The 19,956-nt window shown below is 43.7% G+C and overlaps 1 protein-coding gene across 4 annotated transcripts in view; it reads right to left on the bottom strand.

The window, feature by feature from the left end:
* PDE4D (phosphodiesterase 4D) overlaps positions 1 to 19,956 on the bottom strand; it is a 632,406-nt gene that overhangs the window by 421,264 nt on the left and 191,186 nt on the right. The window contains exon 1 of one of the 4 annotated variants that reach the window (XM_088652727.1): positions 11,377 to 12,358. The exons of the other annotated variants lie outside the window; for them this stretch is intronic. Within the exon in view, the coding sequence (XP_088508853.1) occupies positions 11,377 to 11,804 (428 nt within the window). The 5' untranslated portion in view covers positions 11,805 to 12,358. Of the gene's footprint in view, positions 1 to 11,376; positions 12,359 to 19,956 lie in introns of those variants that run through there. 4 annotated transcript variants of the gene reach the window in all.

Raw genomic sequence — 19,956 nt, 5'->3', positions numbered from 1 at the left:
CGTGATTGAGGTATGCATGTAACACTCTACAGTCCCCCCCCCCAAAAGTTGAACAAAGTAGTTTTATTATAAAACCAACAAATCTTTCTAAAGAAAAGAAAAAGAATCAGTGACAGTACCAGAGTTTTTCACAGTAACCACTGGTACACAATGGGCTGCTGGCCTGATCCAGCAGGCTCTTATTTTCACATGTGCCTGGAGAGGCCTTCCCTGGAACCCACAACGTCCCCTTCCCCTCACTGAAATTAGCCCTGAAAGAAAGCATTCCTTTGTAGCCAATAGAATAGGTCATGGTCTATACTTTATTGTGCAGTGATGTGTGGCACCCACAACAATTTATCCTGGCTGAAAATGAGCCTACCCCTCTTTATCATTCCACATATGAAGTTATGCCTCTTCTCTCCACCCCAGTGACTCGGTTAATCAAGGTATGTGCAGAATCAGCCTGAATAAATGGCCGCTGCAAGCAAATTGAAGCATGTGAATTCTCCCTCCACAGTTCTATCTGGGATTCCCCAATTCTCTTGGTTCTTTGTGAGTCTGGCAGAGAGTCAAGGCCAACATCTGAAACCACAGAAACCCAGGGTGGCTTCCATTCATCTGCTTGTAAGGTGCTTCGAAACATAATCTCTTCTATTTTTAGGTTTCTTGTTAAATAAAGGTTAGCTGGGTAATTAAGTATTTTCTTTTCTTTCAAAAAGCAATCTCCTACTTCAGAATGTCTTGATTCTTAAATAAATGCACTTCACTGAAACCCTGGAACTGAATCTTGATAGGTTTTGCCCAACCCTTACCCAGGTCAGTGCACACATCAGCCTGGTTTCATGGAGTGTAAAGGAAGCCCTGTAAAGAAGCCAAGTGTAGACCATTTTCCCGAATTACCTGCATAAAAATGGCAGCTTTACCTCAGAGTAAGTGACAAAGTGCATCTTGTAGCCAGCCCTACATTGGGGTGGAGGGTGAGTGAACCCTTTTACCACAATGGGCAATGGGTGGAAAGAAAGGGAGTTTCCATGAGGGAGGGGGAAGAGAGTCAAATTATTATCTGCCACTGAGCCAGTGAAGAACCATGAGGATATAAGGGTCATCCTGTGCCCCTATGTTACAGTAGCTGGACTGGCCTCTGCTAAAAGCCAGGCGTTTAGTGGTCCCATGCTGTGGAACACTCTTCCAGCAGAAATTGGGCAGGCACCCTCAGTTTTGATTTTCAGGTGTCTCTTGAAGCCAGTTTTATGCCTCTTCAATTTTTTGCTCAGACAGTCATTGTAAATCATTTTGCCCTGTTTTATTGTATATACTATTGCACAGTGCCATGTTATATTGTATGAACCAGTGCCATAAAAATAATTTCATTAATAAAATCTTGTGTGACAAGAAACATTAGGCCTCCAAAGGTTTGCATTTATATTTCTGAGATGGGAAATAATAGTTGCAGTGACATTAATGTGATGAACTCAACTGCCCATAAAAAGGGATTCAAGCAGCCATCACAGATACTTCAGAACATTACTGCTTTTAATTTAAACTTTGCTTTCAGTGACTGCTTCAGCATTCGTAGCCCTTCAGTTTTTAATGTCTTCAATAAATATTACACACCCCTTAAGCTACAAACTATAACAATGAGTTTTGTTAATAATAAAAAAAGATCTTTAAGTATATTACTTTAATAAATGTGGGTGTTGCCCCATGACTATTCATAAATTAGACCTAGAAAAATTAATGGAAAAGCATTCATAGGCAGTAGGTAGGCTAAATCTCTTACTCCAGAGACATATATTGAGGGACTGAGATATAGATGCCTGTGGACCATCCCTCTCTTTAGTCTTTTATCCTTCTTACAGATACTTGGTGGCCAGACAACTGAGTTATTTGCCTGACTCAAAATGTATTATTATTATTGTTATTGTTGTTATTATTACTACTACTACTACCTGGTATTGCCGTGTTTTAGTTTCATTGTTTGAGATATACTGTAGATTGTATATACACTAGCATATAACTATAGCATATAACAAGTGGGATTTATTTGAAAACTGTTTAGAGACTGTTCTGGTATTAAGCAGTAAATCAATATATGAAGTAAAACGAAATGAAGCATGTGTTCATACTGAAACCACAAACCAATTCAGTTATCAGTATTTGATAAAATGTCAAACTAGTCTGCAGAGCAGGAAAATACAAAAGCTTTAGCCATTGTTCGCTGGATTGAAATGTTTTGCCATCCCAGTACGTTTCCGAGCACAATTCAAAGTGTTGGTACTGACCTTTAAAGCCCTAAACGGCCTTGGTCCTGTATACCTGAAGGAGTGTCTCCACCCCCACCGTTCAGCCTGGACACTGAGATCCAGCACCGAGGGCCTTCTGGCGGTTCCCTCATTGCGAGAAGTGAGGTTACAGGAAACCAGGCAGAGGGCCTTCTCGGTAGTGGCACCCGCCCTGTGGAACGCCCTCTCGTCAGATGTCAAGGGAATAAGCAACTATTTTACTTTTAGAAGACAACTGAAGGCTGCCCTGTTTAGGGAAGTTTTTAATGTTTGATGCTGTACTGTTTTTAATATTCGGTTGGAGGCCACCCAGAGTGGCTGGGGAAACCTGGCCAGATGGGCGGGGTATAAATAAATTATTATTATTATTATTATTATTATTATTATTATTATTATTATTATTATTATCATCCTCTCATCAATTGGCTTAAAAATATATGGTTCCCTGATTAATCAGCCAGGAAATTTATTGGGGGGCGGTCTTATTTGTTACGGGCATACTCAGTGCTATGTTTCTAGAAAATGAGGTGCTGGAACTCACCATGAACACCTCCCTCGTTCTCTTAGAATGGCAATAGTGTGCACCCGAGAGGTGCCGGAACTGAGTTCCGGGGAGTTCTGGCTGAAAAAAGCCCTGGAAATAGCTCTAAAAACTGCAGAGGACATTCAACAGCTTTAAAAGTTTATTTCTTTCCTCACAGGGGAGGGAATGACTTTTGTAAAACAATATCTGATCCAACACATGTGCTTCATCTAAAAAAGAAAAGGGAGGGGGTTTCTATCCAGTGTTAGTCATGCTCAGAGTAGACCTACTGGAGCTTTGGAAATGACTAAATTAGGTCTATTAATATCAGTGCATCTACCCTGTGTATAACTTCCTTAGATACAATCCTCACATCCCAATTATTCCTTTTGCTTCAAAGCAATTTTTACTCATGTGCATACTTGGAAAAGACCCTGATGTTGGGAAAGATTGAGGGCACTAGGAGAAGGGGACGACAGAGGACGAGATGGTTGGACTGCGTTCTCGAAGTTACGAACATGAGTTTGACCAAACTGTGGGAGGTAGTGGAAGACAGGAGTGCCTGGCGTGCTATGGTCCATGGGGTCACGAAGAGTCGGACATGACTAAATGACTAAACAACAACAACATATTTATTTAAATCTAATTGAGTGGTTTATCAACTAAAACACAAATTATTGATCAATTAAGCTTCATTTAAATGGGTGGCAATGGTAGTTATTGAAATATAGGTGACCTTGTTCAAACCAGATATAAGAGGAATTTCAAAATAAACAAAAAATATGCATCGTGGTTATAGAAGTCGCCCATTGCATCAAACAAATATAGGCCCAGTTCTCATGTGACATTAAACCAAAACAAACTTTGTGTGAGCATGCAGGTTCTCAGAGGAGCTTATGGCCACTGTGCTCCCCCCTGGTCCTCCTGGTCTCATCCTGGTTGGGGCTAAGCCACAGAGGACCATGGAAGAATGCAGGGGTCTTGATCTCTGGGAAGCCATGTGTTCACTTGGGGATCTTTTTCAACTTGAGGGGTACACTGCTTGGCTTGGAGTCACATGCCTGCGAGTGCACGGAGCAACTATTATTTTTGCATATGGCAGGTTAGTTTCTCCACACATTCAGGCACCCCTCTCTATCCCCCACTCAAGAAAGTAAGAGTCATTATCAGAGTTCAATGATACATTCTAGCCAGGCAGAACTCTACTCCCATTCACATAAAAACTAAAGTCTCCCTAAGCATACAGTTGATGAGTTGTAAATTCCAAGAGAACCAGTTAATCTCAGATGGAGGTAGCTGAAGGTAGATAGTTAATTCTGAGATGAGGTTGGGTTAGGCTAGATAAAGGGCAGGCAGGGAGATAGACTAATGAGCACAGGAGGCTTCTAAAGCAGTACATTACAAGGAGCTGTGTCACTGGTTCCTGGCCCAGAGCTCCTGCTACCAGCTATCTTCTGCATCCCAGCCACCTGCTTGGATTTCACTCAAAAGCAGCAGGCACCTGGCTTTATTCATTCATTCAGGCAGGCAGGCAGTCAATTAATATAGCGCCTTTTAGCAAGCGGTGGGGAGGAGTCCCTCCCAAGGTAACTTACAGAAATGGAAAAACAAGCCCAATAATGTAGATAAAACTGAAACAATACTAAAACTCAAGGAGGGAACATCAGCATCCAACAACCAGCATGTACAGCACATCTATAAAACAATGAACAAAATAGAAAAGCTGTTAAGGATGTTCCCAAAGCCATATGTATATCTAAGGTGGGAGGGCATCCAGAAATGTGGGATTGTCACTGAGAAGGTGGAAATCTGATAGACCTTGATGTTGGGCTACAAAGCAGGACCTTCAAGGCTGGTTTTGGGGACTGGGGGGGGGTCATATTAAATGTAGGCAATCCTTCAGATAACCTGATCCAAACGATTCAAGGCTTTCAAACTCAAAACCAGCACTCAAAGCTGAGCCTGGAAACAAATAGGTAGCTAAAGTTGATGGCACAGGAAGTATTGGTGTAATACAGGCATCCCCAAACTTTGGCCCTCCAGATGTTTTGGACTACAATTCCCATCCCTGACCACTGGTCCTGTTAGCTAGGGATCATGGGAGTTGTAGGCCAAAACAGCTGGAGGGTCACAGTTTGGGGATGCCTGGTGTAATATGATCAGAAAGCTTGAACCGGCCCCTTCCCACAAGCATTCTGGCAGCTACATTCTGTACCAGTTTAAGTTTCTGAATAGTTTTTAAATGCAGCTCTATATATGCCTGCAGTATTCCAGTCTTGGTGACATATGCCTATAGTTCCCTCTTTGAGCCAGCTGATTTGGTAGCACAGGGAGTAGAGAATCTGGCATCCAAGACTGCTCCATTTCAGACCCATGTACATAGGTGACGTCACCTAGGTTTGTGTGCCAGTATGTGGGAGTGATTTAGTTAAGGTGGCACTGGCAGGCCATGCCAAGTTAGGGGAACAATGTTGGCATGCCACATGGTTATGTTAGGCCAGGAAAGTTACAGCTTTGGCTAACTGGGTGAAGTGTCAGAGTGTCAGGCATGGGTCAATGGAACGGGATGAGGCAGGACACAACCAGTTGGGGTCAGCTTGTACTGACCAAAAGGTGTGGATGGAAACAATGGGGTGTGAAGGAGGGGTGTTTGAGGAGAGTTGCATGTGACAGGAGCATGCATAGAGTACGTGCAGAGGCACCACATGATTAATGGTGGTCTGGGGGATGTCACTTGGGGTGTGGTATTCATGAGTAGACTCATATATGGATTTCCTGTACCACCCTTCAAGGCGTATGACAAACTGTGATTGGAGGAACTGTACCTGTCAATTTAATGTTTACCTGTCAAGCAAGCTTTGAATAAAACAGGCACGCAAGCTCTGTAAACCATTAGAGCCTCTTGAGATATTTACAGCAAGTTTCTGCCAGAAAAGCAATAGAGACAAGGAGAAACAGGAAAAAGAAACAGTGAAGCAAGTCCTTTCTTGTTCCCTTAGAAATAGATGCTACAATACTATACAATACAATAGACACTATAGAAACTATACTACAAGAAAACTAATTCAATCAATATGGCCACCAAGGCTACAATCACTAGACATTTCCTTGGAACTCATTCAACTGAGTGGGATTAATTTCTGAATAACCACACAGAGGATTGGGACACACAGTTATCTAGACCACAAACAGAATCAAGTGGACTCCCTGTTTGTTTAATGGATTATTACATTGCCATCCGCACTGCCATCAGCAGAGAATACGCTTGAGCAAACATATTTATGCTGATCTAATCTTTGTATGCCACTTTTGTTCCTTGGGAATTCTAGCAAGAAGCAAAAAATAAGTCCTTTCATCAGCATTTCTACCTTGCCTTAATGCTTGTGCCAAAGAAAAGCATTATTATTTAACTTGGTGGTTCTTGTAAACACGGAAGATTTTGAACATTTTACTGAGGGAAATGGGTCATAGGAAGGAGATAGACAAGCCAACTACAAATGTTTGTTATTAGGAAACTTGCAACTAACAATGTAGTTTGTAGGTGGAGCCAGAGCCAGTGATACGTGCAGCCAACAAATTATAGGTTTGTTCCCATCTTTCTTCCTGCTGAGTTCTACAAGGGCAAAACTGAGACAGAGGAGGACAAAGCTTGAGGCCAGCTTAACTGGTTGTAAAAAGGTAGGCAGGTGGGGACTGGTCATGGGTAAACTCAGGTTGGTGAGGAAGTGCCCTGTCATCCTTAATGGACACCACCACCCCTACCCACCAACACTGGTCAGAGATGATGGTAGTTGAAATCCAACAGTATCTCAAAGCCACCACGTTGGCTACCACTGCCCTAAAGAATACTCTTGCTCTGTGCAGGCATATAGTTTCATGGATCCCTATCCTTCTGACAGGCTCATTCCTTTGTTTCTAATTCCAAGTCCTGAGCATCATACGAGCATCATACCTGAGCATTATACCTAAGTGGTTAAACAATGAGCAGAGAAGGAGTTGCTTTAGAAAATCAGCACTCCTTCCCTGCTCTGCCAACGATGTGGGCTCTGAGTCAAACACAGGACTTCTTTACATTAAGAATATACCCATTTTCTCCCACATTATTTTTGTTTGGCTGTGATCACGAAGTTCTGACCAAAATGTTATTAAAACTAAGTATTCTTTCTTAAGCAAACCATGAATTTAAGACACCAAGCCCATCAAAAGGGCCTGAGTTATTTGACACCTCCCACATTGTAATAGAATTCAAAGTTTGGCGTGTAAAATAAATGCAGAATTCAAATGCATAGTGGTTTGGTTTTTTTCAGAAGCATGTAAAGCAGTGTAAAATCTAGTGGGTTTATTTCCAAATATGAGTGCAATTGGATTACAGCTTATGTATTTATTTTATTTAACCCATTACAATATCCTATCTTTATCCTTTACTTTCTTCAAAAGAGTTTATGTCAATGCATATTATTTCCCCCCTTTTATTCTGACAACAGCCCTGTAGTATAGGTTAGGCTGAGAGAGAGTGACTGGCCCAATATCCCCCCCGCCCCCGCCCCCATATGCGTTGTAACTGAGCAGAGATTTGAATCTATTTCTCACTGAGATCTAGGCCCTGTTTCACAGTATGCATTGTACCATATTGACTCCCATAATCATGGAATAACTTCAGCTCTTTTAACTGCAGTAGATAGAGGTTCCGCATAATGCAACTGCTTGTTTGGCTCCAGAGAGCCCCTGAGTAGAGTTCCAGTCATGGAAATCTCCTGCTTGGGGGGCTGGGAGACAGATTTCCCCCAATGCCCCCTTTACTCTTCAGCCTCTGCCGCCTTGGAAATCTGCTCTTGAAGGTTTGAGGACCCTCTAGAAGAGCATCTGAGTTGGCTGCAGGGGGGAATCACTGAATTGTTGTCCTTTCACAAGCAAGAGCCTCTCTGCTGGATAAAAATCCTTGCAGAGCATTAAAGGACTACTTTGGAGCCAGGCTTATGTCTTCATATATCTGACTAAAATGCCCAGTGCTTGAATTAACGGGGGGGGGGGGGCGGCACAGCAGGCCTTGCCCCAAGAGCTACTGTTTTTACAAATCTATGGGGCGCCGTCACTTGGCCAAAATTGGGGAAATGTGGAGCGGCAGGCTTTGTAGATTTCAGTAAGTTCCCTGTCACACAGAGACATTCTGTTGCTTTGTATATGTTTAGGACTGAAAGTAATCTGCACACAGAATGCACACTGTTCAATGCCACTTCTACCCAAGGCTGATATATTTTGCAATCTACATGCATCCTGTTACAAATGGATGTGTTTTAGCATAGCCACTTAAGTTTCATGAGTGAGAAAATAAGAGACAAGAGAAGATTAATCTGCTAGTTCAAGATGGTATGCCAGTGAAGCAGAATCAGATCTATAGCCATTGCATTCCCATCCTGGTAACCTCTAGCCAGTAGACAGCACTCCACCTGTAGCAATGTTGTCTCTGGGTGCAGGGCAATTGCTGACTTGTCACATGCCAAGCACATTTATTTACTCAAGACATTCCATTTAATGAAAAGGACCTCCCATGAAGTGATCTTGGTTCTTGTTTTTGATGAAAACAAACTAAAACATTTGAGGTTCAACATTTTTTCTCCTTGTCATCACATGCATTAAGCTGTTGCCATTTAATTTGCTTCAGATTTCAACATTTTTGGCCTTTACTTTCTGTGTCTTTGCAAAATGCTTTTGTGCAGGAATGAACTTTCTGCAAACAGGTGGAGACAATTCCACAGACAACTTCATCTTAAATTGTTCCATAAGGTTGTTTCACACTTTTCTCAGAAACAAACCAATATTTTCCATCACCTTAACTCAGTTCTTATGGTGTAGCCAAACTAAGTTATCTGACAAGTATACCAGTATGATACTCAAGTTTTCAAACACTTGTTTGAAACAGTCACACTTGGATTTTTTAAGGTTACACTTAAATAATAGAAGGCTTCATTTGACCTCAAAATAACTCATAACCAGTTTTTCCACTATCATATGCACAATGAATGCTTGTCTCATCTAAGTGATTAAAGTCATAGACATATAAAAAAAAATCAACATCTATATAAACCTATGTCATTATGCTACTTAACAGCTTGTCCTGAAGGACATAAAAAAGTTAACAATATTCTGATAATTTCTGCAAATGATCGTACAACTTTTAAAAAGTAAGCTATTTTATTGAAGGTTATAAATTATACTAAAAAATATAAAAAAATACAAAGCACTTTGACTCGTACGAAACTTCTAAATATGCATTTGCTGGTTGAAATCTGAAGAAGTCCAAATGCTGTGTGTTTTAAATTATTTTTTAAAATGTCTCCGTTTTGGAGAAAAGCTTTGTGTAATTTTTAAAATGTCTTGAATGTGTGAGTACATTTTACATTTCAAAGTTAGGAGTATTGCCTTTGAAATGTGTTTCCCCTAAATATCAACTCATTTTTATACACAACAAACATTATTTTACAAAGTTGGTGAAAGATGGAGCCATAAAGGAAGATGAAGTCAATGACACACACTGGCTAACACATCTGCAGCCCTAATTTGGAAAAGGGACTGAGTTCTAAAACTCCAACAAGACAAAAGAAACAGTAAATATCAACATCTTAATTTATTACGCTGTCATTAACTGGAGGATTAATACCTGCAGAAAACACTGAGCACTTGGTTTAAGAGCCAATATGGATTATTTTTGAAAGCACTGTGTCACAAGCTTTCTACAATTAATCTTCTTTTGTCCCCAGAAGGTTTAAACTCCATGTAATTATAATTCTAATAAAAGCATTTATTTATTTCAGAATGATACTATGCACACAGATTTCCACGTAAGAGAGAGGTTCAGAGAGATCAGCAGGGCTTACTCCTAGGTGAGTGTGCACTAAGCAGTGTGCCTAATCTCAGCATTTAGACTTTGTTAAGTCTCTCACTGAGTTTTCCCACCCTGACCCACTACAGATCACACCAGTGATATGGATATGAAATTATTGTTTGGGGAAGGAGGGAAATAACAGCAACATGATATCACTAATGCTAATAACCACAAGGACTGGATTCTTTGTATCACTGAATGCTTCATCTTAAAAACGACTATAGCAATGTAGAAAGAGGGCTAGGGAATTGCCTTATACAAGTGATGCTTCCCCCCCTTTACCAGAGGGGCACAATGACACCACCGTGAACAAGGTCACGGGTTTGTAGCAGAGATGTGTGCGGCGTGCAATGCAATTTGAAATGTCAGCTCTGGTATTTGTGCATCCCGTGCAGAATGCTGTAAGAGCACGTTAACCCAGATTATATATAAATCAAGGCAGCTACCCCAATGAAAAATTGATATCCCATTTCCCTCATTCTACTGCTCTGTAATGTACACTCTAGAAAATGGCATGGGCCTGCTTACTGCAAACAAAGTCAGAGATCATAAATGGAGCTGTTGTCGCCTGCCAGTAGCAGCTCTCCTGCTGACTGATTGCAAGAGGAAGTTGTTCTTAAACAGTGATGTCACTCTGATCTGTCAGTCACCATGTAGCAGCAGCAGCAACAACAACAACACAACCTATAGTTCACTCCATAGGAAGTAATTCAGCAGCCCTTTCCCTGCTTCATATCTCTTTCTGGAAATCAATTAACTGCATCTAATCAAGGGTCAATTTATGAAGCTCTCGCACCAAATTAACTGCCAATAATTTGATACCATATGTAGGAGTGCAGAACTGTGCCTCTCTGTCCCTTTCAGACCCCTCTAAGCCTTTAAATCCCAGAGGACTCGCTGTAATAAAAAGCAGGTTATCCCTGAAATGTTTTCATAAAGTGATGTGTGCATATGAAGTGGGTGTGGGGACTGGAGGGAAGATGGAGAAGGATAGATGGATCCTTTGTTGTGGACTTGCTCATAGCACCAGATGCCAGGGGAGTATTACGACACAGTTCCACCTCAAATCACCCACGTGCTTGGTTTCTGTGTCTTTTAAAATATACTTGCCTTACTTGCAAGGCAAAGGGAAACTAGTTTGCTTGGATTCAACCCCGCTTACCTCTACCCCACCCCCTTTTAGCCTGGGCCTACTATAGACAATAAAGACCTGGGGATCAACAGACAACGTAAAAGGATTGCCCAGATTAACCAGACCCCTACCCTAATTCGAATCCAGTGCCCAAGCTAGTGCCCACTACTCCAAGCACCACATCCCTCTTCAGTCTGATCTTCCGGTCCCCGATGGGTTCATTCCTCCCTCCCTGCCTGCCCCCCAAATCCCCCTCACCCAATGACCCCCTTGATCCCACCCCAGTGCCCTCTCCCCTTACCGCCCTGTCAATTACCCCTGGCTTCCCATCTCCCCCATGCTTGCACTCGCCCATGCTCCTTCTCTATTGAACCCCTCCCTTAAACCCGGGGTTTCTTCCCCCACAAACACCCAACGTCCTCTCTACAACTTAACGCCCCCCCCCCCGCGCTCCGTCCAAGGATCCTCCTCCCTTCTTCCCTCACCTGTCGGAAGGGGTGGGATGGAGGAGGGTGGCTGAAATGACCCTCGGCGGCGCCGCGCAGAGCCCCTTCCCCGCGCCCCTCCCGCGTACCGTCTGAAGCCTTGGAAGGACGAGGGCCAGGACATCCTGGATTTCTTCAGGCCGGGCCGGTGGCCGGTCTCCAGGGCGAACGACGCGCGGTCCATGGCGCGGCTGTACAGGTAGCGCTCCGTGTCCGAATAGCCCCGGTGTCTCACCCTGCCGCCGCCGCCACTGCCCCCGACGACGCGACCCCGGGCGGCTGTAGGGAGAGGAGGGGCAGGCGGCGGCGGCGGCAGCGGAGCGGGAGGCGGCGGCGGCGGGCACTGGGACGCCTGCGGCTGGTGCACGAGGAAGTGGTGCTGCTGGCGGAGCTGGTAGCGGCAGTGGTGCTCGTGGCGCCACAAATGCTTGGGCGCTGCCAGGCTCCCGTCGCCGGGGCCGCCGCTGCCGGTCTCCGCCGCTTCGACCAGGCTGGGGCGGCTCTCCTCAGCCTCCATGCTGCGGCCGCCAACGGGGCAAAAGGCGAACAGAAGCGCTGCGCACCCGGTGTCCTTGCCGCTTGCCGAGCGGCGGGGCTGCAGACGCGCTCCTTCGTTGCTCTCCGGGCGCGCTCGCTAAGCAACGGCGGCGGGGCTGCCTGCGCGCCTACCCTCGCCTCGCCTGTTCAAGCCCGCCTTGCGCGACAACGGGGCTGCTGCTGAAAAGTTGGACAGCTCCCTGCGCCGGCTGCTGCCAGGCGGAGGGGAAAGGCACTCCCTCGGCGTCTTCTCGCCAACTCGGCCGCTAGGAGACGACGTTGCCTGGCCTTAGGGCTGCCACTTGCCCAAAGGGGCGGCGGCGGCAGCAGCAGCCTGCTCGAACCGAGAGCACCGGAGGAGGAAGGCAGAACAGCGCCCGGCTGCAGCGAGGGAAGCAGCCGCCGCCGCCGCCGCCGCAGTAGCAGCCGGCATAGACCGGAGTGGGCGCCTGGAGCTGAGCAGCGTGGACGCGCGGCGGCCGAGACTGCTACGTTGACCTAAGCGGAGTTTTCCTCCAGCTCCATCGCCTCCAATCGCGTCTCCTCCGCCTCTCCGAGCTCCCGGGAGATGGACTTCTCGCTGCCTTTCTGCGCTCGCCGCCCAGAGGCTGCCATTCGGTCACTTCTCGTTTTTAGACAGACCCACCCCTCTCGCTCGCTCTCTCGCCACCCGCCCCCGCCCCTTAGGAAGTCACTTTGTGTGGCAAAGTTGCACAAAGTCGACGTCGCTGCGAAAGGGAGTCTGGGTTTAAGGAGGGGAGTGTGGGAGCCGAAAGCTTTCCCATTTCCTCTTCTGCCCATCCATATATTTGGGGATCTCTCTCTCTCTCTCTCTCTCTCTCTCTCTCTCTCTCTCTCTCTCTCTCTCTCTCTCGAAACGGGGAGGGAAGCAGAGCAGAGGTCCTCCGTGCACCAGCGTACTCCACTTAAGGCTTGAAATATTAAGCTGCTCCTCTCCCCCGCCCCAGCCCTTCTTCTCATCCCCTTTCTCTAAATACTCTGGCTGCGAATTAACACCGCGGAGCTTTAATTATAACGAGTTCTGCGTCTTCCGTTACGAATAAAAGATGGGTCAAGCTTTTCCATTCTTATGAACCACCAGTTTCAGGAGTTTGTGAATGCCGGGGAAAATGCCTTTGAGCAGCTGATTCTCTGTGTGTGACAAAAATAAAAAATAAAAAAATGATCCCTAAAAATAAAAAAATGATTCCACTGTTTAAACACAGACCCCGGCTAATCAAAGTGGATTTTATTTTAAGCAGTAAAATGCTACTATTTTAAAATAAACTCATAGTACTAGGCGAGAGAGGTCTCCTTTAGGGAGCAGCAGCTGAATCCTCTTCTCTGTGTTTCAGATTACCTGCGATGAGAGAATCTAGATCCCAGGTTATTATGAGGGATAGGAACAAGATCAACACAAAAGCGTCTGAAATGCCCTGTTTTTCTTGTCTGTCTCTAAAAACAAAACAAAAAACCCACCACCTAAAAAAAAAAACACCCTCACAAACTTGAATCTATCCAAATAATAGACTTGATCCTAAGTGTGAATTAGTGTCTCTGGCTCAGGAAGGCATTCAGACACATGATTAAACCAATTCATACAATGATTACATCCACACAAACCAAGGCAAATAGATATTGCACAGAAGAAGAGTTTTGCTGGACCTGGCTAAAGAGCAGCCTAGGGCAGTATTCACTAACCCCCTGCCCCTGATGTTTTGGACCACCACTTCCATTAGCCCCAGCATATAGAAAGTACTATCATATTTGGAAGTGGTTCTATTTCACGTTCAAATGGATGGGCACTTCACTATTAGAGGGGTACTGAGGTGAACATGCCATATTTATTTTTCACAAATGTGCTCCAGTCAAGTGACCCATACTTTGCACACAGCTGGAATGTTACTCTAATGTTTTGGTTCTGTGCCCAGAAAATGCTAAAATCCTCATATCCTGCATCTGGGGCTTCATGCATGTTTTTTTCAAGAGGCATAACAAGATATGAAGTCTTAGAGCTTTGCAAATGAATTAAAAATTAACAAGTCACTGGTCCAGGTGGCATCCACCCAAGCTTTGTCAAATAACTCAAATACAAAATTCCTGATCTTCCCAATGGAAATATGCAACTTGTTCCTAAACTTGGCCTTTTTCCTAGACAACTGGAAATTAGCCAATACAATGCTAGTTTGTTTGTTTGCTTGTTTTTGAAAAACTGCATCCAGAAGGATCAAGGAAAATATAGGGAACCGCTTAGCATCTGAATAAAGTGGTGAACAGCATTATTACATATAGAATTATTAAGCATCTAGAAGAACAAGTTTTCTGAGGAAGACAGTATGGCTTCTGGAAAAGGAAGTCCTGCCTCACCAGCCTTTAAAGTGTCATCAAGTATGTGGATGGGGAAATTTGGTAAACAAGAGATGGGAAGCCTTTTTGGCCTGGTACACCAGGTTGCTATATAGTTAGTTAGTTAGTTAGTTAGTTAGTTAGTTAGTTAGTTAGTTAATTAAATGTATATACTGCCCTTCATCAAAAGATCTCAGGGTGGTTCAGAGAATAAAATACAAGATAAAACACAAGTAAATACTTGGATCACAGCCAATCCAGCAGGGTTGAACTGACTACCCAACACAACATGAGCAGTTACTTCAACTCTACTCATCCACAGGAATTGTCTATACCAGGGTTTCCCAAATTTGGGTCTCCTGATCACTGGCCCTGCTAGTTAGGGATGATGGGAGTTGTAGTCCAAAAACAGCTGGAGACCCAAGTTTGGGAAACCTTGGTCTACATGATCAAGCTCTGCATGGGAAGCTCAGTTGTGCATCTATATGCATCCCTATCTGCCCCTCACCTGATACCAGGTGTAGAGTAGCCATGGTTGGGGGAAATGGCCTTGTGGTCCAAATTAGGACATGTGATGAGCCAACTTTGGACCACAGGGTGGAGCTTCCCAACCTCCGTCAACAGGGGTTCCTGAGAAACTTAACACATGGAATCAGAAGGGACAAGTAACTGATTAAACAAGAGGAAGCGAAAAATTATTGAAATAGAAGTAAGTCACGGGGTCCCCCTATGGATTTATATAGTATTCAGTGCTTTTTAACTTGTTCATAAGTGATCCAGAATTAGTAATAACCATTGTGGTAACCAAATTTATAGATAATACCCAGTTATTTTAGAAATGGAAAACTCAGGCAGACTGCGAAGAGTGCCAAAGGGATCACTCCAAGTGGTGGACTAGCAACAAGAAGTGGAACATGGCTCAGTGTAAATAAATGCAAAGTAATCATACAACAGCAGAGAATTCAAAGTTCACATATAGACTGATGAAATCTGAGTTTGTGGATTAACTAGGAAAGAGATGTTGAGGTTCATTGAAAACACCAGCCTAGTATGTGGCAACTGAGAAAGAGACAAAACCCACACTAGGGAAAAGTACTGAAAATTCAGCCTCCAGTATTGCAATGCCTTTCTACAAACCTATTGTGCAGCCACATTTTGAATACTGTGCACAGTATCCCTCCTCCATCTCAAAAAGAGTATTGTAGGAATGGGAAAGGTGCAGGAAAGGCTAACTAAAATTAACAGAGGCTATGGCAAATGGTGGGCAGGTGGCATGGGAGGGGCAGTTATCAGGTGGCAACACCCATGGCAGAGCCACCCACTCCCTGAGCCAACAGATGCAGTCACTGCCAGTGCAATCCTATGCAGGTTTACTAAAAAGCAAATCTTGCTGTGTTCAATGGGGCTTACTCTCAGCTAAGTTTGGACAGACTTTCAGCCTTAATCAACGTCCTTGAAGTTTCCAAGACACTTTCAATGGACCTCATTTTGCTAACGAATTGAATGAGTTTTTGAATGGCATTGACTAAGGGCCCAGTTCCTACTAAACCACACAGTGTGGTTGATGTTTTCGTATGGTTGCTTCCTACACCTCTCTGGTAGCATCAGCTTGGACTCGGAGGAACTACATCAGAAGGATAGGATCATATGGGAAGAACTAAATGGTTTCTAATGCTGATGTAATTCCTCCAATGTCATCCTGCCCTGCCCTTCCATATTGTTCTTCTATTCCTGTGTTACCTGAGTGGGAGTGCAATAGGACACATCTCCAGGAAAGTGGCAGCCACACTGCTCAGGTAATGTGGGATCTAAATCTTATTTATATAATGAGCTCTCTAAAGCAGGCATCCCCAAACTTTGGCCCTCCAGATGTTTTGGCCTACAACTCTCATGATCTCTAGCTAACAGGACCAGTGGTCAGGGAAGATGGGAATTGTAGTCCAAAACATCTGGAGGGCCAAAGTTTGGGGATGCCTGCTCTAAAGTCTATGGTATATTTATTGAAAACTTCAGACAAACCAGCCCTGTGTTTTGCAGTTGCACTGTTTTCACACAGTAGCTGGCTTACAGCAGCATCATCCTTCTTCTGAAAGTGGAAAAAGAATTCAGCAGATAATCACTACAAAAATACATTGAAAACATGAATGAATAAACCGAAGAAAGCAAGGCTTTTAAATCACGGGGGCCTGATTAAGAATAAAAGATGCAGATACATTTGAAAACCACATGTCGTAAGAAAGAGAGGACAGTTTTACCAAAGCAGACCAATACTGCAGCATAAATTTAAATGAAGCATTTATCGTCCATTTCAAACAAAGGGACAATGTAAGATAAGGCTAACAACAATTTGTCAACTTCAACACGCTTTCTGAAGTCATATAGAGTGGTAGAGAGAGAAAAACTAACACTGAACAGTCTCTGAATGTCCTACATGATTACACAATTTACAGACCTATCCTACGCATGCATGCTTGGAAATAAACCTCACTGACTTTAATGGGACTTTCTCCCTAGTAAATGTGCTAATGAAGCCCCGTTTGCTTTTCTTCTAGTCAGCTGCTGAGTGAAAAAAATCAAAACATGGTGATTTAAAGAGAGCTAACCTTTTCCCCACGATCTTTTTTTCTGATTTAGGCTGCAATCCTATGCACATTTACCAGGGAGTAAGTCTCACTGATCACAATGGGATTTACTTCTGAGTAGAAGTACTGCAAATTACTTCTGAGGCTTGTGCTGCAAATTACCCTGTTCTCAAAAGCCGTTACTTGCCCCATTAGAGAAAACTTATGTGTATCCATACATTTCCCCTAATATGGCAAACAGCAGCTTTGGGAAAGGAAAGTTATGGGATCTTTTACCAGGAAAACAACATTGGGAAGAGGCAAAGCTCTTCCCCCAAATGCAATCCCAACCCTAGTTCCCTCTTCTCCCATGGTTCTTTTATACAGAAGTGTGACAGATCACTTTTTCACATTAAAAACCCTACACATTTTACAGCTTTGTGTTAAGCAGATATCTGCCTCGATTTCAAACTGTACAACATGTATGTGCTTTCTGAAATCCTTCACATTCTTTAATAATGTTTTAATCAATACATTCCCAGTTGAGAAAGATCACTTCATTTTGGAGAGTCACAGTGGATCTGTTAGAAGAAAACTACAGGACCAACCCAAGTTATATTAAAATATCTCCACAGAGAACAGCTGACAGAGAAAGTAATAAATGCCTTAAAATAACCCAATTCAGCTAGTTCCACCAAAAGCTGTTCAATATTATTCCAGGGAAAGGCAAAACCTGAATCCTGGTCTAGCTCAGAAGCCCTCTGAACAATGCAAGTGAATTCATATGCTATGTGAGCCATGCAGCCTTTGCAGATTTCACATTTCCATAATGTATGTAGCAGAGATATTATACAAGTAACACGCAAAAGATGTACGACTATCTTCTTACACCTAATGGGCTGTATCTTATTTTTCTAACCAACTGTCTCCTTTTTCCATGCTGCAAATCAAAGTGCACTTGTAAACTCAGAGGCACTTTCAAACCTACTTACAATGCTTCTTATATGGGGGGGGGGGAGAGAGAGAATCAAAGGGGAAAACAAATGCTTTCTACAACAATACTAGTTTTGTTTACATGCCCTGATCATTTTACAGGCCTACACAACTTGTAATCCATTAAGCAGAATGCAGCCAGTATCTTTATGTCTCTTTGTCTTGATATGTCCCTATAAGCAGTGAGTCCTGCATTGCAGGGGGATGGACTAGATCAGGCATAGGCAAACTCTGTCCCTCTAGTTGTTTGGGACTACAATTCCCATCATCCCTGACCACTGGTCCTGTTAGCTAGGGATGATGGGAACTGTAGTCCCAAACATCTGGAGGGCCGGAGTTTGCCTATGCCTGGACTAGATGACCTTGGTGAACCTTCCAACTCCACAATTCCTTGATTCTATATACATATCTTATAGACAAATTTGTGGAGGACAAGCCTATCTCATGGCTACTGGCCATGATGGCTATGTTCCACCTCCACTGTTAGAGGCATCATGCCTCTGAATACCAGTTGCTGGGAGTCGCAGGTGTGCAGAGTACTGTTGTATTCATGTCCAGCTTGCAGGACTAGATGGGCTACTGGTCTGATCCAGAAAGCTCATATTATTTTATGGTGGCCCAGCAGAGTTTGGAAAATTCATGTTTTGTGCTTGCCCAGGACCGCAAGAGCAGATGTCAAGTGCCTGGAAGATGAATGACTTTGATTTTTGCAATCTTAAGAAGTTCAAGTTGCCTCATTTCTGCATCAATTTGTGTGTTGTTGTTTTTTTAAAAAATCCAGATGAAAATTCATACATGTTATGCACATTTCTAACACAACACACTTCTGTATGTTATCTCCATGGATATACTTTCTGTGTATGCAATTTCCCTTAACATATGTGATTTTGTGCCGTTTTTTGGCTGAAGAACTGCATTGAGTATCAAAGGCTGGCTATGTTTCAGTTTGCTCATTGTTCCTGGAAATAAAATTGGGTAGGTTTGCATTAGCTTGCCAGTTGAACACATCTCTCCCCCATTCCTAGCTGGTAAGACTACATTTGGATTAGAGAATCATAAAGAGGACGGCATCTTCACTTGGCACCTTGGACAGCTGCATTCATTACTGCAGGCAATCACTTTGGCCTGTTCCTACCCTCCATTTCATCTGCTGGCAGTAGCCAAGTCTGAGAAAGTGTGGGAAAGTTGAAATGGTTGGTGGCAACCCAGTCTCAGCTGTGAAAAAGACCACAGCTGTGGGTGGACACACTTATGGGGGGCACCAGAATGCACTATCAGGACCCCACTCAAGCCTGGAGCCAACTCTGCTCATAAGTTGTGTTGGTTCTGCCTAATACAACTACTGTGGTCGACTGTGTCGACCACAGCAAACTTTGGCAAGTTCTTAAAGAAATGGGAGTGCCTGATCACCTCATCTGTCTCCTGAGAAATCTCTATGTGGGACAAGAAGCTACAGTTAGAACTGGATATGGAACAACTGAGTGGTTCAAAATTGGGAAAGGAGTACGACAAGGCTGTATATTGTCTCCCTGCTTATTTAACTTATATGCAGAATTCATCATGCGAAAGGCTGGACTAGATGAATCCCAAGCCGGAATTAAGATTGCCAGAAGAAATATCAACAACCTCAGATATGCAGATGACACAACCTTGATGGCAGAAAGCGAGGAGGAATTAAAGAACCTTTTAATGAGGGTGAAAGAGGAGAGCGCAAAATATGGTCTGAAGCTCAACATCAAAAAAACCAAGATCATGGCCACTGGTCCCATCACCTCCTGGCAAATAGAAGGGGAAGAAATGGAGGCAGTGAGAGATTTTACTTTCTTGGGCTCCTTGATCACTGCAGATGGTGACAGCAGTCACGAAATTAAAAGACGCCTGCTTCTTGGGAGAAAAGCAATGACAAACCTAGACAGCATCTTAAAAAGCAGAGACATCACCTTGCCGACAAAGGTCCGTATAGTTAAAGCTATGGTTTTCCCAGTGGTGATGTATGGAAGTGAGAGCTGGACCATAAAGAAGGCTGATCGCCGAAGAATTGATGCTTTTGAATTATGGTGCTGGAGGAGACTCTTGAGAGTCCCATGGACTGCAAAAAGATCAAACCTATCCATTCTTAAGGAAATCAGCCCTGAGTGCTCCATGGAAGGACAGATCGTGAAGCTGAGGCTCCAATACTTTGGCCACCTCATGAGAAGAGAAGAATCCTTGGAAAAGACCCTGATGTTGGGA

Source organism: Zootoca vivipara, chromosome 10 (genome assembly GCF_965207765.1).
Source record: "Zootoca vivipara chromosome 10, rZooViv2.hap1.1, whole genome shotgun sequence".
NCBI lineage: Eukaryota > Metazoa > Chordata > Lepidosauria > Squamata > Lacertidae > Zootoca > Zootoca vivipara.
The sequence above is the reverse complement of the archived record's forward strand: the minus strand, read 5'-3'. Positions and strand labels throughout refer to the sequence as shown.